The sequence below is a fragment of the Phyllobates terribilis genome, unplaced genomic scaffold, assembly GCF_046119375.1.
Source record: "Phyllobates terribilis strain yellow unplaced genomic scaffold, ASM4611937v1 Scaffold_2__4_contigs__length_985480577, whole genome shotgun sequence".
Lineage (NCBI taxonomy): Eukaryota > Metazoa > Chordata > Amphibia > Anura > Dendrobatidae > Phyllobates > Phyllobates terribilis.
Genome location: NW_027362762.1, coordinates 700,311,148 through 700,335,414, shown reverse-complemented (window position 1 = coordinate 700,335,414; position 24,267 = coordinate 700,311,148). Strand labels below are relative to the sequence as shown.

Here is a 24,267-nt window from a genome sequence, read left to right as displayed (position 1 = left end):
TGATAAATCAGAATTGCCTTGTAAAACAAGTGGCAATTGTAATTAAAAAAGAGGTTATTTTCTACTTAAATTTGAAACACTGGGGTTAGCAGTGGTCAAATGAATATTGCTCTACTGAGAATTGAATATAACAGTGAGGTGCAGAAAGTATGCACAAGAGCGATAGAGATATAAGAGCATATGGAAAATGGTACTTGCCTCTGAGTACACACCTTACCTAAAAGAAAAGCAACCCTGACCAGGGCTGCTATTGGATTGGAATGGTCAGATTTGGAACAGGGGTGGTGCAATACATGTCACTAATTAGTTTGTCTAGAGCACGATCGTGTGTTCACTTTTTATTGATACATTTTAAAGAATGAAGTGAAAGTTATATTTTAAACCCAGATTTTTGCTATATATATAGATAGAAACATTTATCTGGATAAGTCTATTTTACTATGACCTTTAGGAAATAGGAAACAGAATTGACTTCCACCGCTAGAAAGATTAACTATATATCTTTCTACATTTTTTACCTTAGTGAAATTCACAGGTGGCAATTTTTTTGCAGACGTTTCTGCCACTGTTCTAGCAATCTGAATAGAGTTTTGTGGAATTTGTTGGACCTGAATCACAGAAATTTTTCGAACAATTTCTAGAAAGAAAAAATTGACATACTGCAGAATGTGAACATGCCCTTTAGTATTGTAGCACTCCAATATAGGGCGTTCTTTTGGTGATGGCTTTTGTTAGGATTTTTAAACTATTGGGCATAGTAGCCTCTGGTCACACATTTGATGTACAAATTTATATAGTGCTGCTTAAACCACTTCCTAATACTCCTAAAAAGGAGACGTAAGTTTAGTAGAAGACAGTGGAATTCAGGTAAGAGGAAGTTTGGGGTACGTATTTTCCCTTTCTAAAGTAAAAAAAAAACACCAAAGATGATTATTAATTGGATTATTGTGGTTTCTCCTGATGAAGAAGTTTTGCATGCTTCGAAAAGCATTTAAATAAACTTCCTTGTCCTCTCATCGCCTGATAGAACAATAGCAGCGCGGTATTATGTCCATTTTTCCACATGTCTACATCTCATCTCTTGATGGATCCGCAGTAGCCTTCTCTTTCCACAGGCTAACAAAAGGAGTTGTGACTGTCACAACCCTGCAAAGTGAGCACAACCTGCGTTTTTATTTTTCCCTTTATACCGGATAAGACCCTATTGCGCTTTTTGTCTTCTCCGTCTTCATTTACTCATCAAAAAACACCAAAAAGTATGTTCCCCCCCCCTCCCCCAGTAAAATAATAACACCTATTCTCACCTCTAGTGCCGGCGCCATTGCAGCGGTGTCAACAATGGCTCTCCCAGGGATCGCGTCGCGTCCAGTACGTGTGGTAGCCGTTTTTTCTCCACACTTATCTATTATAATCTATGGTGCTATGTCCATGTTTTTACACAAACCTTGTGGCTGTGCAAAACACATAGAGACATGTCCTTTTTTTTCTGGCAGCATGGATGACAAGGGCTAATGCAAGACTATGGGTCCGTGAAAAACACGTACAGCTCATGGATGGCATTAGCATGCTGTACGTGTTTAACATTGCAAAGTATAGGAGAAGCTTTGTAATTAATATATTTCTTTATCCATACTGGAAAACACTGATGGTGAAAATGGATGACACACTGATGGAAAAGACTGATGGAAAACATTGAGGACACCAGTACCGGTTTTCATGCAGGCCATGTTCACACATTCAGTATTTGGTCAGTATTTTGCCTCAGCATTTGTAAGCCAAAACCAGGAGTGGAACAATCAGAGGAAAAGTATAATAGAAACACGTCACCACTTCTGTATTTATCACCCACTCCTGGTTTTAGTCGGTCTCTGGCAGTTTGTGACCTGCCAGTGTTTCATGGAGCGAGCAGGAGGTCACTTTTCAATGCAAGTCTATGAGATCCTGGTTCTGGCCTCATTCTGGCCTCGTTCTGGCTCTCATAGATTTGCATTGAGCACTTGTGACGTAACTTTCTGACTTCAGGTCAGTCAGGAGTTGCTTTCACAAGATGGCGCCGTGCGACCAGAGTGCAGCCGAAAAAAGGTGAAGACACCAGTGGGTGAGTATAAGAGTAGGGTAGGGACCTTAGGTTAGAAGCACCATTACAGTACTGAACAAAAAAAACACTGGAGTGGTGCTTTAATGTATGTGGTTTGTATTGTGACTTCCTGTGACCAATCATACCTACTCACTGGCACTTGCCATTCAATCACATTTTGTCTCCCAATAGTCGATCCAAACAAGCCTTAATTATGCCTGTAAGGTTTGGCATCCCCTTAAAGTTATAAAGCACCCGTGCTGACCCTGACACTTTCTACGTAGGTTTTAGTGCTATCTATAATTATTTGCTCTTTTGTTTAGCTCAGGACTTGCTTACACTAGTGTATGAATCGGATGGCTGCAATCCGATAAAAAATCGGATTGCATTTGGATCAGTGTTATTCAATGGGGCAGTGCAGATCTGTGTATTTTTTCTCAACTGAAATTGGAAATTGTGAGGAAAAAAAATGCGTACCATATGGACCATCAGAATGGCATCCGATTTTTATGGATACATTACAATTCTGTAACATAGGAAACTGTAAATGGTCCTTGTTAAATATTAATTATGGATATTCATTTTATTATTAATTCTGAGTTCTGTACCATACATACATAAGATTGCATCATTCATCGTTTCTAGATGACATGCGCTATTTGTGTATTTTTAGTTCAGCACCCTAATTAGAAGAACAGGTGCCATATGACTGTCCTATAAAAGCCCATGTTAGAGACAGGGGGGGTTCTTGCCATTCCACAGGACACAGGACGATGGTATGTGTGTAAACCAGCTGCTGATGTAGGCCCAACGGACACATGGTGTCATCCTGACACACGTGCTGGACACAGACAGACGCAATCTACCATCCAGGATCCCAGGGAAAGATGGGTGAATCTCAACTATTAAGCTAATTATGGACAATCACTCTGTAACTATCTAATTCTTTTATGTAACTATTGCAATAATTCTTTTTAATGGACAATCCAAGAATAAATCGATACATTTTTTATAAGAATATCGTGATATTGATACTTTGAGAAGTCCTCGATAGAAAAAAATATACAGAAAGAAGTATTTGTTTTACAGTCCTGTAAAAGATTAATAGCTGCTGTAAAAAAAAACGGATTATATACAGACTGCACACAGACAACACATGGATGACAAGTGAGAAGAAAATCCTCATACTCTCCTGGATGGGAATGGGACTGATTATTATACAAGAATACTGTATGTTCCTGCAGAGTTTTTTTCAGCTGATAAAAAGGACATCGTTTTCAAGAGAAAGTCACGTCAAGCTAAGTGAACATGGAGTCTTTTTGCAGAGTTTTCAGAGCAGAACCTTCATGTTTTTGACGCATTTTACATTTCTGAGGAAGATTTGCAGAGCTTCCACTCAGTTTCCAGTCCAAAACCTCCTAAAAAGTCACCATGTGCACATACCCTCAGAGAGTTTTTGACATCTTTTCTAAGAGGTTTTGTAATTTTTTTTGCGACCTTTTTACTTGAGTATAAAGTTTGATGAAGATTCCACAATGAATCTACATCAAAGAAGCAACAAGGCACTGTTTTTTTTTCTGCGGTGTGATTTTTATTTATTATTTATTTATTATGCTTTGCTTATATAGCACCATCATATTCCACAGTGCTTTACAGATATTATCTTCGCTGTCCCCATTGGGGCTCACAATCTAAATTCTCTATCACTGTGTCTTTGGAGTGTGGGAGGAAATCCACGCAAACACGGGGAGAACATACAAACTCCTTGTAGATGTTATCCTTGGTGGGATTTGAACCACTGCTATGCACTGAACCACCGTGCTGCCAAACCCGCAGCAGAAAAACATACACTGAACGATCTATACTGTCTAATTCTCAGACATAGTAAACATATGGGTGGATTTATCACTGCCTCTATAGCAGAAATCTGACACCAAAAAGTCACACACAAAATATGAAGTTTTGGGACTTTTTGAAGTGTTGTGCTGGCAGCATCATTTTTTGGCTGGATTCCAACATTAAATAAAATGCTATGATTAGGCCGCCGGCAAAAACATGTGCTAGACAGGTGAAAACAATCCCATTTATAAAATCAATTCCTCCATCATTTTCCATTTGGATTTAATTTTTAATGTCATATGTAAACTACATAGCTATGGCCATATGCGGTTCCAACATTACAGACTTGAAAAGGGTTGTGCACTTTAAGAAAACTGCTTGCCCTTCCCGGGTCCAGCGCTGACTCTCCGTAACTTCTTTGATCTTTTTTTTCGGCAGCGCAGGCATCATGTCGACCACGCCACAGTCAGTGAGCTCAGCGGCTCTGCTCATTTAGAAAGCACAAGCTGCTGAGTTCACTGGTTGGCTGCAGTGCTGTCAACATGATGTTAGTGACGCGCCCCCTGGGCCGTGGGGTACTCTGGGTTTCTGCTGACGTACCAGTATGCTGCTCTGCAGGCGGGAGGGATCGCTTACCCGGCGGTTCTGGATCGGGGCCTCTTGCTTCTGACTCGCCCCCTGGGCCCAGCGTACACGTGTAGTGGGTTACCCGGAACCAGGTCTCTGGGGGATGCTGGGGTTTGTAGTCTCCGTGGCGGCGACCCGGTCCCGTGGCTCAGGGTGGTCAAACCAGTGGCAGTCTATTTGTAAAGTTTTAAGTTAATTGTCCGACTACGCCACCCGTGGATTGCGGTCAGTGCGAACCGCCACTGCAAGGCTGACCGCTGGGGCTGATGGTGTATGCAGCTGAGGTAGTGTAACTCCCCACAGGAAGAGTGCAGCCCCAGGTCAGTGTAATAGATGGTGGGGGTGATGGTGCGGGCGTCCCAGCACTAATAGTGCTGGTGCGGCGATGAAGCACAGAGACGTGGGATTGCAGTTCAAATGCTTTACTCACAGTTCTTTATATTCCAAATCACTTCGGTACCAGTAGTGACTGCCCAAGCCGCACTGCGTCCACCAGGCAAGGGGCTCGGCCAACCCCCAGGCAATTCCAGAGTGTGGCACAGGACTCCCTTCTATTCCCTTCTCTGGCCATGCCCCACCAGTGACACTACGTCTGTCCAGCTCCCGCGGGCCTTCTCTTGGGAGGGCTTCGTGCTCACCTCCCTGACCCTATGTGGTATGCCTTTCTAGTAGGTGTAGTGAGGGGTCGCACCAAGACGTGATCACGACCGCCGGTCCTTGGCTGAGGATTAGTCGCCTCCACCAACTTGGGATCCGGTACCCTGTTCTGCCAACCCGTCACCCGCAATCTCCTGGGCCTTTGGTGTTCCTTCTGCCCCCGTGTCTCTGGGCCTCTCCTAGTGTTCTGTTTCTTTCTTCCTTTCCTTTCTGTTCCTGTTCCTTGCTGTTTCCATTCCTCTCTGCGGTTTATGGCTTTCGCTCCAGGCCTGCCTCATGGAGCTGGGCCCAGACTGAGCCACAGCTCCCTGTCAACCCTTTCCGGCTGAGCTCCTCTCCCCTCCTCCTTCTGACTGAACTTCTCTGAACTCACTCTCTGTCCTAAGATGGTGCCCACCTTATATACCTCCCTCTAGAACATGAGCCCAGGTGACTTGCAACCAATGGGCTCCTACCTATGCCCAGAGACCATCCCCTCCTGCTCCTACATCACTGGGTTTTCCTCCCCCCTCCCCACTCCAGCCAGGGACAGATGCTGTCGTGCCTGCACTTCTGTCTAGTGGGAGCACCGTTGAGCTGTCCCTCGGAAATGGGGTGTGTGTGATGCATGCAGCCTACCGAGCCCTGGTCCACCCTCCATCCTTACCCGGGAGTGGTATATCACACCTCTGGTTTGAGGTGCAATACCCCTGTAGCGGCCGAACCCTCGGGGCGCTACACTTCCCCTCGGCGGACGGCAAATGACGTGATGACAAAGTTCAGTAAAGTCTATGGCACACAGGACCCGGTTATACCGGGCTTCGTAAATCCTGTTCGTGACACCAAGTTGACGCGCCCCGTGGGCCGTGGGGTACTCGTTAGCCGGGCCAGTCGATGCTGGGGGATGTCACAGTGGTGGTGACCCTGTCCGTGACCCAGGGCGGTCAATAAAAGGGGTTTTTAAGAAAAGGGAATAGAGTTTCTATATATAATATTTGTGATGCCACCTGTGGTATGCGGCTATATGGAGCCGCCACTGCGGTGCAGATTCTCTGAAGCTGATGATGACGCAGCAGAGTTGGTTCAGCTCTCCACAGGCAGAGCTTAGCTCCAGGGCAGGAAATGGTGATGTTATAGATGTTGTTGTGCAGTGTAGTGCAGGGGATGGCGCAGATAATGACCAGTCCACAACTTAATGGCGGTTTCCTCTTTTCTTTACTTGCGGTGGTTAGGCAGAAGGGGGCACGGGTACTAGCTGGTAGGAGAGGTCCGGGCGGCCTGGGAGCAAGTTGGGAATCCACCTCGCCAGGTGAAGTTGGAGGCCTTCCCTTTGCGCTAATCTCTTTGACCCTGCTGCTTATAGCTGTGCTGCAGCCCTCGTCCCTGAGTAAAACGTCTTTGTGCTCACCCATATGGTAGGCAGCTCGGGCCTTCCTGGAGTGTCGCTCTAACGTGGCGGTGCTGGGCCCTATATGCTGCTCAGCCTCCGGGAATCTGATGGGGCCAGGAGACCTGCAGTCTCCTGCCCTCCGGTTTCTGCTGCTGGGCCTTCAGTGCCCCACAACCTCGGACTCCGGTGTCCGGTTCTTCTACGCTCCTCTCTGGGGTGAGCTGCCGTGCAGCTCCATTCCCCAGGTCTTTCCTCTTCGCTGTCCTGACTTCAATTCTCCTCACTAACTCTAACTAACCCCGCCTCCAGATTCCAGTTGCTAAGGGGAGGAGCTCACCTTGCTGGTCTGGAGCCAGGAAAGTGTTGCATGCTAGTATACCTGACTAGGGGACCCCTGCTTGCTTCCAGGCATGGCATCACCCCTTGTGAGGGAGGCAATGCCACTGTGGCAACCGGACTCCTGGGGTGCCACATTCCCCCCTAGTTAACTTCAGTACTCCCGGACTGAGGATACCTTTTTTGAATTAACAATTAACAATAACAATTCACATTACAAATAGTTTACAAAGTCAAAAACGACAAAAAAAAAACAACCAAAAATTTATGCAGTCACTGCGGCGCTTAGTCTTTACGCCACAATCCGGGGATTGAAATTTGGCTGGTGGGAACCGCATCAACCCACTTTGTGTATCGTCCCTGGGCGTGGCTTTATGGCACGCTGTCATTGGGTCTGGTCTTCGGCCAAGCCTGCGGTTTATTTTCAAGGCCACTTACTAAGTATTTTCAATATTGTCCTGACCACACCTAGTCCTGTGGTCCGATTGTCCATAAATTTAACAACTATATATATCATACACTTTAGTTCCTCCAGCGGGCAGGGAACTGACCTTTAGTACTCCGGGTCGATCTACGTAGTACATTTGTTGTTGTCACTGACCTACCCTGGTCCCTAGTGTCTACCCCTGGTGTGGTGGGTTCAGTGTGAACTACACTACGGGTAGTCTGAGGTAACACTGGTAGGCTGGGTAATCTCCTACGAATTCTTTGACTCACCCTGGGTACGACAGGTTCACTGCTAGCAGAGGGTAGATTCTCCTGATCTGCTGCTGATGAAGCATCTGTCTCTGGGCCCGACTGGTCTTCCAGATGTTCTGGAGCCTCTGCAGCTTCCGGTGAGGCCACTTGGAGAAAGTTCAGGACCGGTACCACAATTGCTCTGTTCACCTGCGTCTAAGACCGGGGAAATGCTCCAAGGACTGTCTGGACCGTTTCCTCCACTTTCTCTGTGGGCTGAGGGCTGTCTTGGTCTTCTTTTTTGTGTTTCAACTGTTCAGGGCATATCTTCAGGTGGTCTCTTGAGACTGCCGCTGAAGTTTCGCCTCCATCTTTACTGATGAGGCACACTTTGGTGTTATAATAATTTGAGGGTAGGAAGGTGTATGGCTCAACCTCCCACTGGTCATCTAATTTTTGGACTCGTCTCTTCCTCTTAAGTACCTGTTCTCCAGGTGACAAGGGAATTGCAGGTGAGTGCTGATTGTAAGTTTTCTCCTGCCTCTGTCTCGCCTGGGACAAACTTCTCTCAACACATTCTTGCACCTTGCGGTATTGTTGCTGCTGCTCGGTATCCCAATCTGCATCTGGTGATGTTGTCTCAGGTGTTAAGACTCCCATGTCTAAGTCAATGGGTAGCTTACCAGGTCTTGCTCTCATCAAGTAAGCGGGTGTACAGTTGGTGGAGTTCACCGGGATGTGGTTATATAGGTCCACCAAATCTGGTTAATTCTCTGGCCACAGGCAACGTTCTTCAAGGGGCAACGTATTCAACAGGTCTATTACCACCTGGTTCATCTTCTCGCACAACCCGTTGGTCTGGGGATGATACAGCGTCGTCCTTATTTTCTTGCAGCCGTACAAGTTGCCGAATTCTTGGAACATTTCCACTTCAAAGGCTGGACCTTGGTCGGTAAGCACTCGTTCAGGGTAACCGTGCGGGCGACAAAAGTCTTGTTGAAACGCTTTGGCTGCCGTATGATCTTTCACTGGCACTACTACCAGGAATAGGGAGTAGTGGTCTACTATAGTGAGAGCGTAGACATATCCTGACCGACTTGGGGCTAGCTTTACGTGGTCCAAAGCTACCAGTTCAAGTGGTTGTTTGGTGATTATGGACTGCAGGGGAGCCCTCTGGCTATCGCGGTCTTTCCGTCTCAGGTTGCATGGACCACATTCTCGACACCATCTCTCGATTGCTTTCCTCATGCCAACCCAGTACAATCGCTCATGTAGCAAGACTTCCAACTTCTTCCACCCGAAGTGTCCTGCTCCATCTTGTTACGCTTCTAAGACCATTGGCGCACCCCGCCTCGGGACTACCACCTACCAGACCAGTTCATGTGTCCGGGAGTTGATACTTCTTCGACACAGCTTTCCCTCGTAGATGAACAGATTGCCCTTCTCTTTCCACAACTGTTGGGTCTCCTGTGGAGCATCTGGATCAGGGTGCGAGTCAGCTTGTGTCAGCAACTCCTTAACTAGGTGGATAGCCGGGTCACTATCCTGTGTCTCTGCCAATCCTTGGAGGGGCAATGGGTTAAACGTGGCCTCTCTGTTGGCGGAGCGCTTGTTCCTCACACAGTGGGAGCACTGGGTCACCCTGTGACGATGGAAAGAGGGTATCTCAATCTCCTCCAGCTCTTCCGGGTCTTCTCCCCCATCTGGCAAGTTGGGCATCCTGGACAGCGCATCAGCATTAGTGTTTTTATGCCCCGCCCGATACTCGATGGTAAATTCGTAGTTGGACAGTCGAGCCATCCATCGCTGTTCTAGGGCACCAAGCTTCGCAGTCTCCAGGTGCGTCAGCGGGTTGTTATCCATGAAGACTGTAAATCTGGTGGAGGCGAGGTAATGTTTGAAGCGCTCTGTTACAGCCCAGACTATGGCTAAAAACTCCAACTTGAAGGAACTATAGTTGTCGGGGTTCTTTTCCGTAGGACGGAGCTTCCTGCTGGCATAGGCAATCACTGTCTCTCTGCCTCGCTGTACTTGGGACAGCACCGCTCCCAATCCCACGTTGCTGGCATCCTTATGAAGTATAAAGTGTTGGCCATAGTCGGGGTATACCAGGACTTCGTCTCCAGTAAGAGCCATTTTCAGTCGAGTGAAAGATTCGTCTTCTGGTTTACCCATTTGAACGGAGGTTTCGGGTTCTTAGCCTTCTTGGACTGGCCCACTAAGAGGTCCTGCATGGGTGCCGCTATCTTGGTGAAACCCTTGATGAATCTCCTGTAGTAGCCTACCAGTCTGAGGAACTGTCGCACTTCCTTGATAGTGGAGGGTCTTGGCCAGTCCTTGATCACAGTGACTTTTTCAGGGTCTGGTGCTACACCTTCGGCGCTTACCACATGACCTATGTACTGCACCTTGGGCTATAACAGGTGGCACTTGGATGGCTTTACTTTCAGGCCATAACCAGATAAGGCTTCGAACACCTCGGCCAGGTGCTCCAGGTGGTCTTCATATGTCTTCGAGTAGACAATTACGTCATCTAGGTACAGCAGGACGGTTTAGAAGTTTTTGTGTCCTAGGCAGCACTCCATTAACTGCTGGAAGGTTCCTGGGGCGTTGCAGAGCCCGAATGGCATGCAGTTGAACTCTGTGAGGCCCATTGGTGTTGTAAACGCGGTCTTTTCTCTGTCCGCCTCTGCCACAGAAACCTGCCAGTACCCACTGGTGAGATCCAAAGTGGAGAAATAGTTAGCTGATCTCAATGCTGCTAATGATTCCTCAATTCTGGGTAATGGGTAGGCGTCCTTTATGTGTAATTCGGTTAATATGCCTGTAATCAACACACATCCTCTTTGTACCATCCTTCTTTCTAACGAGAACTAATGGAGTTGCCCAGGGTCTACAACTATCTCTGATCACCCCAGCCTCCTTCATCTCCAGTAACATTCCTTTGGCACATTCATAGTGAGCTGGGGGGACAGGCCGGTACCTCTCTTTAGTGGGCGGATGATCTCCCGTGGGGATATGATGTTTGACCCCTTTTACCTGCCCAAAGTCTAGTGGGTGTTTGCTGAAGACTCGCTCATATTCTTGGACCACCCGGTATACTCCATGCTTTTGGTGCAAAGTGGTGGAGTCAGTGCCCACTTGTAGCTTCTGACACCAATCCTCCATCTGCCCCTTGGAGCCATTATCCTGCGCCGGTTTGGATTGAGGCAAGGGTTCCACTGTCTTTATTGCGTTGTTACTGACAGTGAATAGCTTAGCAAGGGTAGCATACCAGGGTAAATGGACCTCTTTCTCCCCACAATTCAGGATGCGTATCGGTACTCTCCCCTTGCTGACATCGACTACCCCCCTGGCTGTCAAGATGATGGGCCTACTATCAGAGTACATGGGTTCTACCAGGGCTTGATAATCTTGACCCCTGAGACCGATTGCTGCCCGACACCATATTAACATTTCACTCCTAGGGGGCATTGCAATGGGGAATGGATCACTCATTCTGACACTGCCAACTTCTCCTCCAGACAGCTCTACCTGTTGTCTTTTCATCAGGGCTCTGATTTCCTTCTGCAGAACTCGCTGCTGACTGGAACTGGCAGTCTCTGCGACCTGTTGCAACAAAAGAATAATTTCCCCAAGACAATTCTTTATCACATTGGTGCCTATAGTTATCATGGGATGACTTTCTCGGTGATCAATATCAACAATAATCATTCCTTGTGATGGCAATTCTACTCGGCCAACTTTTATGGTCACCTCGTTATACCCCACCTGAGGCAAGGGCTGACCATTGCTGGCATAGATGCTAAGATGTTCATCTGGACGACGGGTAATGTCTGAATGAGTCCAGCATTGTTTATAAAGCATATATGGCATCGTTGTCACCTGGGACCCAGTGTCCAGCAGTGCGTTCATCGGGATGCCATCAAGCATGACAAGTAAGACCGGTCGTCCTCCCACGTACTTGTCTCCCCAGGGGTTGCTCATTTAAATTACAGAATCTTGCGAAGTGCCCCACCTTTTGACAGCGGCGGCAGATGGGTTGTCCGTCCTGGTCGTAGCGATCGCTGTTCCTCCCTCTGGTCGGTGGAATTCTTCTATGTCGTCGCCACGGGACGTCATCTGGACTGGAAGCCAGCTGGATCTTTTCCTTTGGAGACACTTGCATGGTCTGCACGGTTTTGGTTAGTGTAGCCACACTTTTGGTCAGCTCCTGGGCCTGAAGGCGTAGGTCTGCAGGCGGGTCATTATCTAGGGTCTGCGCGTCAGCTTCCACAGGTGCCCGGGAAAAGGACGCCACCTCCTGGTGGTATGTGATAGCTGGGCGCCGGAGGGATGCAGTGCCACCTGGGGTTAGTTCTCGTAGCACCTGGATGGCTCGGTCTTTAAATTGCGCAAAGTCCAGATCAGGGTTTTGCACAGCCATAATGCGCAGCTGTGTCTGGTGAGCGTTAGACAGGAGCCCCTCATTAAACTGCTCAGTTAGCAATCTGTACTCGTCTCGCACACTGTCTGGGTCTACCTGTTTAATGGCCCGCAGCGCCTCCTGCAGGTTTAGAGCATAGTCCCGTACACTGTCCTGCACCCTTTGTTTGCACCCATAGAACTTCATTTTAATCTCTGCTGCTGTGCGGGTGTCAAAGGTATCCTTTAACCGGGCCAGTATTTCCTTAACAGTACCTTTGTGCCTGCCCGGCCAGGACTTCACCTCTCTCTGGGCTGCACCGATTAGCTGGCCTATGAGGATGCTGACTTTTTGCTCCGCAGACAGGGGGTACACTTTAAACAAACTGCACAGTCTCTCCTCAAAGTCGCTCAGCGTGTGCGACTCCCCTGAGTACTGGGGCAACCACGCCGCCCCTGGTATATACGGCATTGATAACGGCATTACAGTGGCGGCGGCCGCGCCTGCGGCTGAATCCTCTCCCAGGTTGGGCATCTTCTTCCCACCTAGTGAACCTCAGCCAGGTCCTGGGTTTCTGCTGACGTACCAGTATGCTGCTCTGCAGGTGGGAGGGATCGCTTACCCGGCGGTTCCGAATAGGGGCCTCTTGCTTCCCCTCGGCAGATGGAAAATGACGTGATGACACAGTTCAGTAAAGTCTATGGCACACAGGACCCGGTTATACCGGGCTTCGTGAATCCTGTTCGTGACGCCAAGTTGACGCGCGCCCTGGGCTGTGGGGTACTCATTAGCCGGGCCAGTCGATGCTGGGGGATGTCACAGTGGCGGTGACCCGGTCTGTGAAAAGAAAAGGGAATAGAGTTTCTATATATAATGTTTGTGACGCCACCCGTGGTACGTGGCTATATGGAGCTGCCGCTGCGGTGCAGATCCTCTGGAGCTGATGATGATGCAGCAGAGTTGGTTCAGCTCTCCATAGGCAGAGCTTATCTCCAGGGCAGGAAATGGTGATGTTACAGATGTAGCTGTGCAGTGTAGTGCAGGGGATGGCGCAGATAATGACCAGTCCACAACTTAATGGCGGTTTCCTCTTATCTTTACTTGTGGTGGTTAGGCAGACTGGGGCATGGGTACTAGCTAGTAGTAGAGGTCCGGGCGGCCTGGGAGCAAGTTGGGAATCCACCTCGCCAGGTGAAGTTGGAGGCCTTCCCTTTGCGCTAATCTTTTTGGCCCTCACTTGGCGGTGCTGGGCCATATGTGCTGCTGAGCCTCCGGGCGTCTGATGGGGCCAGGAGACCTGCAGTCTCCTGCCCTCCGGTATCTGCTGCTGGACCTTCAGTGCCCCACAACCTCGGACTCCGGTGTCCGGTTCTTCTACGCTCCTCTCTGGGGTGAGCTGCCGTGCAGCTCCACTGCCCAGGTCTTTCCTCTTCGCTTTCCTGACTTCAACTCTCCTCACTAACTCTAACTAACCCAACCTCCAGATTCCAGTTGCTAAGGAGAGGAACTCCCCTTGCTGGTCTGGAGCCAGGAAAGTGTTGCATGCTAGTATACCTGACTAGGGGACCCCTGCTTGCTTCCAGGCATGGCATCACCCCTTGTGAGGGAGGCAATGCCACTGTGGCAACCGGACTCCTGGGGTGCCACATTAGCGCTGCTCACAAACAACAGAGACTGGGACAGCGGTGGACCCGGAGAAGGTAGGGAATAGTCAATTTATTTTTTATAGTTACTGCAGCCAATGAAGGAAAGGTTTCTGAAAAGCCTAAAGGCTTCTATATGTATTGTGTTTTATCTCTAGCGTTTATATTTTTAGATGCCAAAATTCTGATATTCTATTTTTCCTATGTTTCCATTTTTGCTTCGTTTTTGATGACTTCCTCGAGTTGCATCATCTCCTACCCCTCCCTATTTCTACTGTTTTTCTACTGTAGTATGCATTTGTGTATGACAATTCTTCCGTTATTTTATGGTTTTGGATGCTATGTTTTTGAAGATTCTTTACTGCCATTTGCTGGTATGGTTTAATGTGGTTATGCAGTATTAACCCTTGGTTATTCACATACATAATGTTACTAATTTACCATTTTATTTTTAATTTCGTAAAACAGATTTATTTTAAACTTTGTGTCTTTATGGCAACATATGGTCACAGAAAAGTGTTTAACAGATCAAAGTATGCTGTCTGCCTGAGCTAGCTGATGTCTTAAGCATGCGGGGTGGGGGGAGGGGTGAGGGAAGAGGTGATGAATTGGGGATTTAGGGGAACTGATACAAAATTAACTCTGGGGCTATTGGATTCTATTTATGACATAAATATCCCAGCTTACTAAGACTGTTATGTAACATTGCAACATCATTCATTATGTATTGTAATTACAGGAAAGAATAAAGACAATCACTCCTCAAACCATTAAATTGTCTCCTCACCTTAACCAGGATGACCTTGACTATAGTCACTCACTCTGTTCCTTTACTGAAGAAGTGATATGCAAAGTTCCAGGAAGTCTCAGTAAGTAGAACAATGAATAATGCAGAAAGGTTTGATCCACTATTGCCTTTGCGACCGTTTTTTGTATAGTTTTGTGCCTTTTGTTTGCACCAAATTTCTTATTCTATTTGCACCTTTTTTAAAGTCTACTTTATATGTGTTTGCCTGTTTCTTTATCTGCTTTGAGGACAGAGTCCAGATGTTTTAGCCTGGACTCCACTCCATGCCCCCTCTGGTGTAGTTTTATGTATGTTTTTCAAAAAGTCATATCTTTTACGATATTTTGAAAAAGATGCAACTTTTTGCTTTCAGGTATGCAAAATTTGGGTTTATGAAAATAGTTTCAAATCAAATGACTGATTCTTATGTTTTCTTATGTCCTGATTTCAAAAAATATTTTGAACAATATGGATTTTGCATGAAACGCATGAGAAATTACGTACAAGCGGGATGAACAAGAAAAATCTTTATTGTAGCCAAAAATGTACACAATATTATATATAAAACATTCATTCGGCAACTTTATTGGAAATTAATTCTTGCACCTTTTTCTTTTCTCTTCAAAGCTTCTCTTGATACCTTTTTCTCTTATAGAGAGCCTGCGGATCTTCTCTGAAGCATCCAGCAGTCGTCCCCCATCATGTTCACGTTCCATCTACCTTGGTATCGTTGTTCCATCTCCTTGATATCCTGATGAAAACTTTCTCCTTGCTCTTTGCTAACAGGTTTTTAGGAAAGTAGTCCAAATGAGAATGTAAAAAATGTAACTTCAAATTCATCAGACAACCCAAGGCTTTGAAACGTTTCAGCATGTTCTACAACATGGACTTAAATTTTGGATCTTTGTTGTTACCTAGAAATTTCTTCACAACTTCTTTAAAAGAATCCCAAGCCCTTTTCTCAACAGCTTTTATTTTTGTTTTGAACACGTCGTCGTTCATAAGTTTCCAAATATCCGGACCCACAAAAATGCCTTAATTCAGTTTTGCTTCTAACAGTCCCTGAAACTTGGTACACAGATACTTAAAAGTCTCTCTTTCTTTCGGTAGAGCTTTCACAAACGACTTCATCAGTTCAAGCTTAATGTGGAGTGGTGGTAGGAGAACTTTAGTGGGATCAACTAAACTTTCTGCAACTATGTTCTTGAGTCCTCTTTTGGCTCCAGTGATAATTCCTATTCTGACAGTCCCATTCACACAAAAAGTATGAGTACTTCTTGCATCTTCCTTGCTGCCCAAGGAGCAAAGAGAGAACTTTCAGATCACCACATAGTGACCATCCCTGATCCTCATAGTTAAGTTTCTTGAGAATAAAATCTAAATTCTCATAGCTTTCTTTCGTGAATGCCCTGCAGGCACTGAAGCATACTTGTTGCCATTGTGCAGTAGCACAGTTTTCAGACATTTTTTTGATAAATCAATAAAGAGTCTCTACTCGCTGACTTTGTACTCAATGTTAAATTTTTTCATCAGTCCAGGAACATCATTGCAATACACTAGAGCACTGTCATGAGAAAAGTATGGAAGGAATTCCTTTTCTCTACGTCTGTACCATGAAAAACATTTCTAACCAATCTAATGACACCAAAATCATCCACCAAAGGTCATGCAAAGGGGTCAAAGTATGGTGCAAGAAAAAGCCTATGGAGTCAGTGTTTTTGAAAAAACATACATGATGGAATTTTTTCAATATGTTTACTGAGTTCAGCAATCGAAAATATATAAAAATCGCCTTTTACTTTTCAAACAATGTTACCCTTGCAGACCTGTTAATTACTGGAAAAAAGCCCGTTGTTGACTTTGCACGAAATTCATGAACCGCATGTGCCATTTTGATGAATTTGGTGCAATAAACGTCAGTGATTACCTCAAGGCAAAAAAAGAAAAGTGACTTAAAAAAATGCAAATGATGAATTGCTGCTAATGTGTGGTGGCACATGAAAAGGGCCCTGAATCATAGGATATATTATAATGGTGGTGTATATAGTAGTAACATAGGTTTTTTAGTTCACAATAAGTTTATTGAACATTTCAAAGAATAATAACAACCAGATATCATATAACTTGTCACATCCCCCCCATCACGACATATCTAAAAACACAGTAGTATCAAAGCATGGGAAATAGCAGCTAAATGGAGAAATATAGGCAGGAGGTATAACCTCTACTGGGATCAAGAAACATATTGAAACACAATATGAATCCGCTTACCGAGAGAGATTGCTTTCCATTTATAACTTTAGAATCTAAACGTCAATAATTAATAAGCAATCCTCAAAACTGGACTGAGCATAAGATCAGAGGTGGACATGTCATTGGTGTAATCTGTGCAGTCACACTGGGGCCCAAGATGTAAGAGATCCCACTTCTACCTCCAACCAGGTGGAATTGTGCATTTTGATGAGCTATTGGACTGTAAAGGGCCCATATATTGTTCTTCTGTCTGTGTCCGCCAGATATTACAGAGCTCAAATCAGGAAGCCCAACAATTCAACATCAGTAGACAGAAAGAAACCTACTTTTGTTAGGGCACAGAAGTGACAAGCACAGACACATCAAGAAGACAAAGAGACAATATACAGACAGGTCCAGACAGGTAGGGTGGGAATGGTGAGAGCCAGATGACCAACCAGATATTTGTGATCTATGATCTTAGGTTCCCATAGGATGTAATAGGAAACTCAGCAATATAGTAACATGATTTTTTTCGTGTAAAACCATTACAATATGTAATTTGTGTTACCTTTTTTTGGGTGAATACAGTTCTGAGTAATTGAAATCAGAAAATATTGTTTCTCCATGTCCTGCTAGGTTTCTCAATGCAATGTTCTCGATTTCAGTGATTTTATTCATCCATTCTCTTTGTTGTTGGACAAATCCTTAAACTCTTTATTTGTTATTGGTAGTCAAGTCTCTTAGGACATGTCGCAAATGTATTCCAGGTTAACCTTTTGTTAGGCTATGTGCCCACGATGCCGAAATGCTCCGGATTTTTCCTGAGCGTTTCTGCATCTCCCTGGCAGAAAAAACGCATGCGGATTGTACATGCGGATTGTACATGCGTTTTCCTGCCAGGGACATGCGGAAATGGAGCGTTATTCACTGGCATTTCCGCATGCGGGTTGTCAAGCGTTTTCCAAGCGATTTTAGCATCACTTGGAAAGTGTTTGACAACTTGGTCACACTATTTAAATCCATGCAACCGGCATGGATTTATATAGCGTGACCGTAAAAGAATGGTAAAAAATAAAAATAAATATATACTTACCTTCCGATGGCCCCCGGTGTCTTGCTTCACTCGGTCCCGGCTGCCGGCAGATCGCGATACACTGCAGGACCTGCCGATGTCAGCGTCACGTGACCCGTCACATGATTATGACGTCAGCGCAGGTCCTCCAGTCCATCGCGATCTGCCGGCATGAGAGGAGGAGCGCACCGCGGGCTGTCAGAAGGTAAGTATATATTTATTTTTTATTTTATTCTTTTTTTTTTACAGTTTTCTATGGTACCCAGGTCCGGAGGAGAGTCTCCTCTCCTCTAGACCTGGGTACCATCCACACATTGAATGCATGGATTCCGCATGTCCTTATCTAGTGAAGCGGAATCCATGCGTTCTAATGTGAGTCAATGGCGGCGAAAACGCAACACTTCCGCTAAATAATTGGTAGTGCTGTGGTTTTTTCCGCAATGATAATCCGCAGCGGAAATTTCCGCAGCATGTGCACAGCACATGCGGATTATCATTGGGGAACATGGCAGACCTTCTACCATGCGTTTTTTAAGCGTTTCTGCAGCGTTTTTTCCGCTGAGGAAATGCTTAAAAAACGCATCGTGGGCACATAGCCTAAGCCTTAGAAATTCTAATTGATGGGAGGCAGTAAACTATCATAATTTAACATTCCCAACTTTTTAACTATGGTAGGTCTTGAGGGATGTTCTGTTGCCAGATTTTGCTCCTCTAGTTTCTAGAGGTGCAGCCGCACTGTGAAGCCCATGTATCATATAACTGATCTCTAGCTGACAACATACAGCATGGATGAGGAGTCGTTCTATACTATTAGGAGCTACCACTTGGAGAGAAGGCATATTTGGCTTTTACTTTGGTACTCTCTCTTCTTGTTTTTGGAATTGTCATCATTTTCATCTTATGGATTTCAGGAATACATCCTTCCCTGTGGAGCAAAGATGATGTTATTCAGTGGTTACGATGGGCAGAGGAAGAATACTCACTAAAGAAAGCAGATGACAGAAAGTTTATAATGAATGGAAGAGCTTTGTGTATTCTTACAAAACTTGATTTTAAAGCCCGTTCTCCTAGTTCAGGTACTACATTGTTCACTGATGTGTGCTTTACCCTTGACATATAAACATATGCTTTTTTTATAATACATCATTCATTTTTTTGTTATGGAATTATGTAAAATGCACATTTTTCTCAGTAGCAAGAGGATTGCTGTTATGGGGTATTTTAATATTCAATTATACTCTACCCACGTAGGAGAAATTGAATTCAGTGCACTAATGAAGTTGGTTCAAATATTGAAAAAGTATTGTAAAATAAGTTGGCGAGTCTTTAGCACCAAAGTACATTTTACACAACGAACCTAAATATCATACTATGACTAAAAATGTCTATCATAGTGTGAAACATTCACACCTTATAGAACGATTAGTCTCTTAAGATGATTATTAATAATGAACCAGGAGACTATAACAATATTAGCAATAATATATATGGTGCTAAAAACAATTGGTTCTGACCCATGGAAATCTGATTTACCAGTCCAAATTCTTTATTCATGCCATGCTATTTGTCAGAGCTAAGTGTGTCACAGAGTTTTATGCAGAGCTGGCCACAGTATGGAGCGGTTGGGTCAGCGATATAGCAGAGCTGAGGGTGTTACAGATTTTTATGTAGAGATGGCAGCAGAATGGCAAAGTTTACTCAGCAATATTGGTGCACTGAGTTTGTCTCAAGAGCAAAGCTGACAGCAGTGCAGCACTTTTAACTTGCTGATATAGCGCAGTTGAGTTTTTCACCTGACAAGCAACATAGCAGTGTACACAGTGATGTAGCAGAACTGGGTTTGTCACAAGTCCAAAGCAGAGCTCACCAGAGTGTACACAGTGATGTAGCTGAATTGGGTTTGTCACAAGTCCAAGGCAAAGCTGGCCAGAGGTGCAGCAGAGCAACTAGGTTCAAAGCGTTTCTGGGTAACGTTGTGGACACCAACTAACTGAATACTCATGTGGTGACCTGCAGCCTAAGCTAGATTGCAAGACCTGTTGACATGACATCAGAGGTGTTCGCATGGTGCCATGAAAACCAGATGCACTGGGGAGCAGAGTGAGCTGGCACTGGATTTAGGAGAGGCAAGCCGCAATAGTGTAAATCCGAATGTACCTGTGGCACCCCAGGGGTCTGGTTTTCCACAGTAATGTAATGTTATGTCTGAGAGCAGGTGGGAGGTCCTTTGGTCAGGGATCCTGTGCATGCCACACCTCCTGCCCAGTCTTGGGAGGGGAAGAACTTCCCCTGTATAAACCCGGGGCTGAGGCAGGGTGAGTCAGACAAGGAGAGTGGAGACAAGAAGCAGCATAGGAAACAGCAGACTTACAAGGAGACAGGGGCTGGCAGCTGCAGAGCTTGCCCTGACTAAGAAGATTCTTTACCGGACCCGGAGTCCGAGGCTGTGGGGACTAACTCCTACCCAGCAGCAGAAACCGTCAGGCAGGGGATTTCAGGTCCCCTGGCCCAGAAGCCCGAAGGCACGGTCACACGCGTGGGACCAGCACCGCCGTTGTGGAGCGGAAGCCATTAGAAGGCCCCGAGTCACCGGCCATACGGGTGAGCACCACACGGTACACTCAGGGACGTGGGCTACTTATATCAGCTTCTAGCAAGGTAGCCAGAAGAGTACAGTCAGTTTGGGAGGCCTACAACTACGCCTGGCCAGGGGAGATCCCATCTGCTCAAGGACTGACCAGGCCCCGTTTGCTAGCAAGTACTCCGGGAGGGTCTGTCGTTGTTACCAGTAAAGACCCTGAACTACACCGTACCGTCTCTGAGTGGTTCCTGCTACCCCCATCATCCACGTCGGCTGCCCTGAGGCCATACCCCTCCCGTTGGGGGTTATACTATCACGCTGCACAATCCTACCACCGGCCTCAGCGGTCTGCCCTGCAGCAGCAGCTTCCTGGCTGCACTCAACGGGTGGCGTAGTCATCAACTATTTACTACTAATAGACTGCCGTCTAGTTTGACTCCCTGGGCACGGACCGGGTCACCGCCACGAGACTACAACCCTCCACTGATCCGGCTCCGGGTAGGCTCCCGCGTGCGCAACTCAGCGCGACACCGGCCCAGGGGCGCGTCAACTTTGGCGTAGTCGGCAGGATTTCGTGCCCGCAACCACCGGGTACTGCGTGCCTGAAAAGCAAAGACTGTTCAAACTTACCAGTGGTGAAGGTTTCCCGCCATCCGGCGCCATCTTCTACCTTCTTTCCGCCATCCGCGAAGTTTTCCCGCCATCCGGCGCCATCTTCGACCTTCTTCCCGCCATCCGTGGAGTTTTCCCGCCGTTGGACGCCATCTTGGGGACGCCGCGCGGGAAGAAGAGGGGCGTGGACTCCGAAAGCGCGCGAGAACTGAAGCCCCGCCTCACGTCCGGACGTTGCGTAAGGTCCTGGAAGGAGCCCAGCAGACGCCGACGTCACAGGAGCGCGACGGAAGGTCCTCAACCCTGACGATCCACTGCGGAGCCGCGGCCTACGGAAGAGGATCATCGCAAGGTAGGCCACGGTCCACTAGGGGAGAGGAAGATGTCGGATACGGAGGAGAGCTTCACTGCCCCAACCCCCGCCAGCGCTACCGCTGCTGCAGTTATGCCCTTCACCATGCCCTATATCCCGGGAGCAGCTTGGCTACCCCAGTACTCAGGGGAGTCACATACCCTGCATGACTTTAGAGAAAAGCTGGATAGCCTCTTCCAGGTGTACCCCCTCACAGAAGAGCAAAAAGTGAGCATCCTGGTGGCCCAACTAACCGGGGCAGCCAAAAGGGAAGTAAAATCCTGGCCACCTGGGAGGAAGACTGTCGCAGGGATACTAACCCGGTTGAAGGACACCTTTGATACCCGCACCTCAGCCGAGATTAAGCTTAGATTCTACGGGTGCAAGCAGCGAGCGCATGAGAGTATAAGGGACTATGCACTAAACCTACAAGAGGCCCTGAGGGCCATAAAGCAGACCGACCCTGATGGGGTGGGAAACGAGGACAGGCTGTTGACTGAACAATTTATAGAGGGTTTATATTGCAATGCCCACCGAACCCAGTTGCGGGCAATGGCCTTACAGGATCCCCATCTGGACTTTGCACAGTTCAAGGACAGAGCCATCCGGGTGCTCCGAGAACCGGCACCAGGTGGCGTTGTGACCCACAGACGCCCCACTACCACTTACTACCAGGAGGCAGCGCCCTTGTCAGCCGGGCCTGTGGGAGCTGATGCGCAGGCTTTGGACAATGACCCGGCTCCAGACCTACACCATCAGGTCCAAGAGCTAGCTAAGAGCGTTGCTGCGCTAACCCGAACTGTGCAGTCTTTACAGGTTTCCACCCCAGGGAAGATCCAGCTGGCATCCGGACCGGAGGACATCCCGTGGCGTCGACCAAGGAGGACCCCACCGGCCAGAGGAAGACCCAGTGACCGATACAGCGAGGACGGACGACCCATCTGCCGCCGCTGCAATCAACCCGGACATATGGAAAGGTACTGTTCTTTAAACGGGCACAACCTGGGGTAGAGGGCCAACCCCCAGGAAAAAGATCACCAGGCCCATCGAACTGGCGCGACAGATATGTGGGAGGACGTCCAGTCTTGCCTGTGGTACTGGATGGCATTCCCATGAGTGCCCTACTGGATACCGGGTCACAGGTCACCACCATCCCGTACGTGCTCTTCAAGCAGTACTGGAATGACTCGGATATTACCCGCTACCCTGACGACGACTTGAGTATCATCGCCAGCAATGGCCAGCCCGTGCCACAGATCGGATTTAAAGAGGTGACCCTCAAAATCGGTAGAGTCGAACTGGCCGCACAGGGACTGATCATTGTAGATATTGATAAACATGAGAGTCACCCAAAAATAACTCTAGGAACTAACGTAATTGAAAATTGTCTTGCAGAGGTGATTTTCCTTTTACAGCAGGTTGCCAAGAACGCCAGCTCCGGCGAGCAGCGGGTGCTCCAGAAAGAGATCCGGGCACTGATGCAACGGCAACAAGTGGAACTCTCCGGCGGTGAGATTGGTAGCGTAAGAATGTGTGACCCTTTTCCTATTGCCATGCCCCCAAAAAGTGAAATGATGATTTGGTGCCGGGCAGCTATTGGTCTGAGAGGTAGAGATTACCAGGCAATGGTAGAACCAGTTTACTCAGACAGTAGGCCCACCATTTTGACAGCACGGGGGGTGGTCAATGTACGCCATGGGAGGGTGCCCATTCGCATAATAAATATCGGGGAGAGGGAAGTGTACCTGCCCCGGTATGCCACGCTAGCCAAATTATATACCACTAATCAAAATTCTATACAATCTGTGGAACCCTTGCCTCCATCTCACCCGGAGGAAGGTAACGGCTCTAAGAAAGACATGGAGGACTGGTGTCAGCAACTACATTTGGGTACTGATTCCACTCCCTCACATCAGAAACAAGGAGTCTATCGGGTGGTTCAAGAGTATGAGAGAGTGTTTAGTAAACACCCGTTAGACTTCGGGCGAGTCAAGGGGGTAGAACACCGCATCCCCACGGGAGATCATCCTCCCATAAAAGAGAGGTATCGACCCGTACCCCCTGCACATTACCAACACGCCAAGGGGATGCTTAGAGACATGAAGGAGGCTGGGGTAATCCGGGATAGCTGTAGCCCCTGGGCAGCCCCACTAGTTTTAGTCAAAAAGAAAGACAACACCATGAGGATGTGTGTAGATTACCGGAAAATCAACCGTATCACACACAAGGATGCGTACCCCTTACCAAGGATAGAGGAGTCATTGGCTGCTTTAAGATCTGCTAACTTCTTCTCTACCTTGGATCTCACTAGCGGGTACTGGCAGGTTCCTGTAGCAGAGGCGGACCGGGAGAAGACCGCATTCACCACCCCGATGGGACTTAGCGAGTTCACCTGCATGCCGTTCGGACTCTGCAACGCCCCAGGAACCTTCCAACGATTAATGGAGTGCTGTCTGGGCCACAGAAACTTCGAGACGGTCCTGTTGTACCTGGACGATGTCATCGTATACTCCAAAACTTATGAGGACCACCTGAAACACCTGGCGGAGGTGTTCGAAGCTCTGGCGAGTTACGGCCTAAAGGTGAAACCCTCCAAGTGTCACCTCCTGAAACCAAAGGTGCAATACCTGGGACACGTGGTGAGCACTGACGGAGTGGCTCCCGACCCCGATAAGATCACCGCAATTAAGGGATGGCCAAGCCCCTCCAGCTTAAAAGAAGTGCGGCAGTTCCTAGGGTTGGTAGGCTACTACCGAAGGTTTATTCCCGGTTTCACCAAAAAGGCAGCGCCTATGCAGGACCTCCTGATAGGCCAGTCCCGAAAGGCCAAGAACCAGAAGCCGCCCTTCAAATGGGAAGAGCTAGAAGAAGAGTCCTTCCGCCAGCTGAAGATGGCCCTCACGGGGGATGAAATCTTGGCGTACCCGGACTATAGCCAGCCCTTCATCCTCTACACCGACGCCAGTAACATCGGGCTAGGAGCCGTACTGTCCCAGA

At 47.4% G+C, this 24,267-nt stretch overlaps 1 protein-coding gene across 2 annotated transcripts in view; it reads left to right on the top strand.

The window, feature by feature from the left end:
• Positions 1–24,267, top strand: part of LOC141225872 (transcription factor ETV7-like) — a 105,764-nt gene that overhangs the window by 40,683 nt on the left and 40,814 nt on the right. The window contains exons 1-3 of one of the 2 annotated variants that reach the window (XM_073667107.1): positions 13,958–14,005; positions 14,371–14,500; positions 18,637–18,801. In XM_073667107.1, the coding sequence (XP_073523208.1) occupies positions 13,958–14,005; positions 14,371–14,500; positions 18,637–18,801 (343 nt within the window). Of the gene's footprint in view, positions 1–13,957; positions 14,006–14,370; positions 14,501–18,636; positions 18,802–24,267 lie in introns of those variants that run through there. The other variant, XM_073667108.1, reaches the window with a different exon arrangement.